Here is a 1,316-nt window from a genome sequence, read left to right as displayed (position 1 = left end):
AACCTTTTTCGTTAGATTCACCTAATCCATACTCGATTCCAGAAGTTCGTTTGCCCGTATATAGATCAAATTCAAATAGATAACCGGTCGCAGCATCACATCGGCACCATAATTTGAAGCCCCATTTGACAGGCTTATTTTTTATGTATTGCTTCATTACATTATGACCCTTAAATTTTATCATATGCTCGTCGATTGATTGTTTTACTGTGTTATTGAGGGCATTTTGAAACGATACATTGAAATGCTCTATTATTGGCCGAACTTTGTATGCCCTATTATAATTAGAGCTAGTTGTGTCTCTTACCGCTTCGTTGTTACAGAAATGTAGGTTCCGGCGAATGTCTTCAAATCGAGCCCTTGGCATAACATTCGATATGAATTGTACTGCCATGTCTGGTTCTGTAGACCAGTAGTCCCTCAATGATGGCAAGATATGGTAGCCCATGACTACATTCATCCCAAGAAATGCTTTCATTTCTTCGAGATCAATAGTAAACTCCCGTCCATTTTGATGAGCATATTGTATTGACTCCGGTACTATATATTGCACTAAATTATAAAAATTTGTCGCTGAACAAAATATATCAAAGGGAGTCAATAGTCCATTTTCAGCTTCTTGACAGATTTGCACTTTCCCGAAGTCGTATTCCACATCACGAAAAACATTTGGTGCGTATGTTCTCGAATTCCACTTGAAGACGGGTTGATGCTGTGCTTCGTTTACAGGTGCTGATGTGGAAGGCTCAGGTCTTGTTGAGTCAGTATGTTCAGTTATCGTACCGTCAATTTCCACGTCCACAATCCCTTGATCATCATCCTGAGTCAAAAGCCTTTGATCTTCGTCAAGCAGTAAATTGTCCTCTTCGTCACTGTTATCAGCCAACAAAATCTGTTGCACTTCATTTTCTTTAAGTTCGAAAAGGCCGCGTCCTTTGCGAAACATAATCTGTAACGACACGAATAAGAAAATGAAGGGTAATTGACGAAAAACATCAGTACGACAACATAATTATTCTTCATAAATAGTATCTCTCTACGGCCATAGGGACATCGGTGTCCCTTTATGTTTATTATGACTTATCGTTATACACAACATAAATAATAGTTTTATAAATATATAAAATAAAAATTGACTTACCAGGCTATGATTATTTCACACTGTAAATTCTTAAAAAATAGTTTTACACCTTTTATGTACTGTTACAAAATACTCGATTCGCGCGCTTAACGAAGTCTCAGTTTTCGATAGCCATAGACAAAGAACAATATTTTTTTTGTGTTGCCAGCATATAAAATGAAAAACGTACGTTCAA

At 36.9% G+C, this 1,316-nt stretch overlaps 1 protein-coding gene across 1 annotated transcript; it reads right to left on the bottom strand.

The window, feature by feature from the left end:
- Nucleotides 1-307: 307 nt before the first annotated feature.
- LOC120781855 (piggyBac transposable element-derived protein 2-like) lies at nucleotides 308-946 on the bottom strand (the record flags this gene model as incomplete). The annotated part of the gene is made up of 1 exon (XM_040114073.1): nucleotides 308-946. A coding segment is annotated over exon 1 (639 nt), but the record flags the coding sequence as incomplete, so codon positions are not given.
- Between the last annotated feature and the right edge of the window lie 370 nt (nucleotides 947-1,316).

The sequence above is a fragment of the Bactrocera tryoni genome, unplaced genomic scaffold, assembly GCF_016617805.1.
Source record: "Bactrocera tryoni isolate S06 unplaced genomic scaffold, CSIRO_BtryS06_freeze2 scaffold_7, whole genome shotgun sequence".
Taxonomy (NCBI): Eukaryota; Metazoa; Arthropoda; class Insecta; order Diptera; family Tephritidae; genus Bactrocera; species Bactrocera tryoni.
This window is presented reverse-complemented; position numbering and strand designations above follow the sequence as displayed.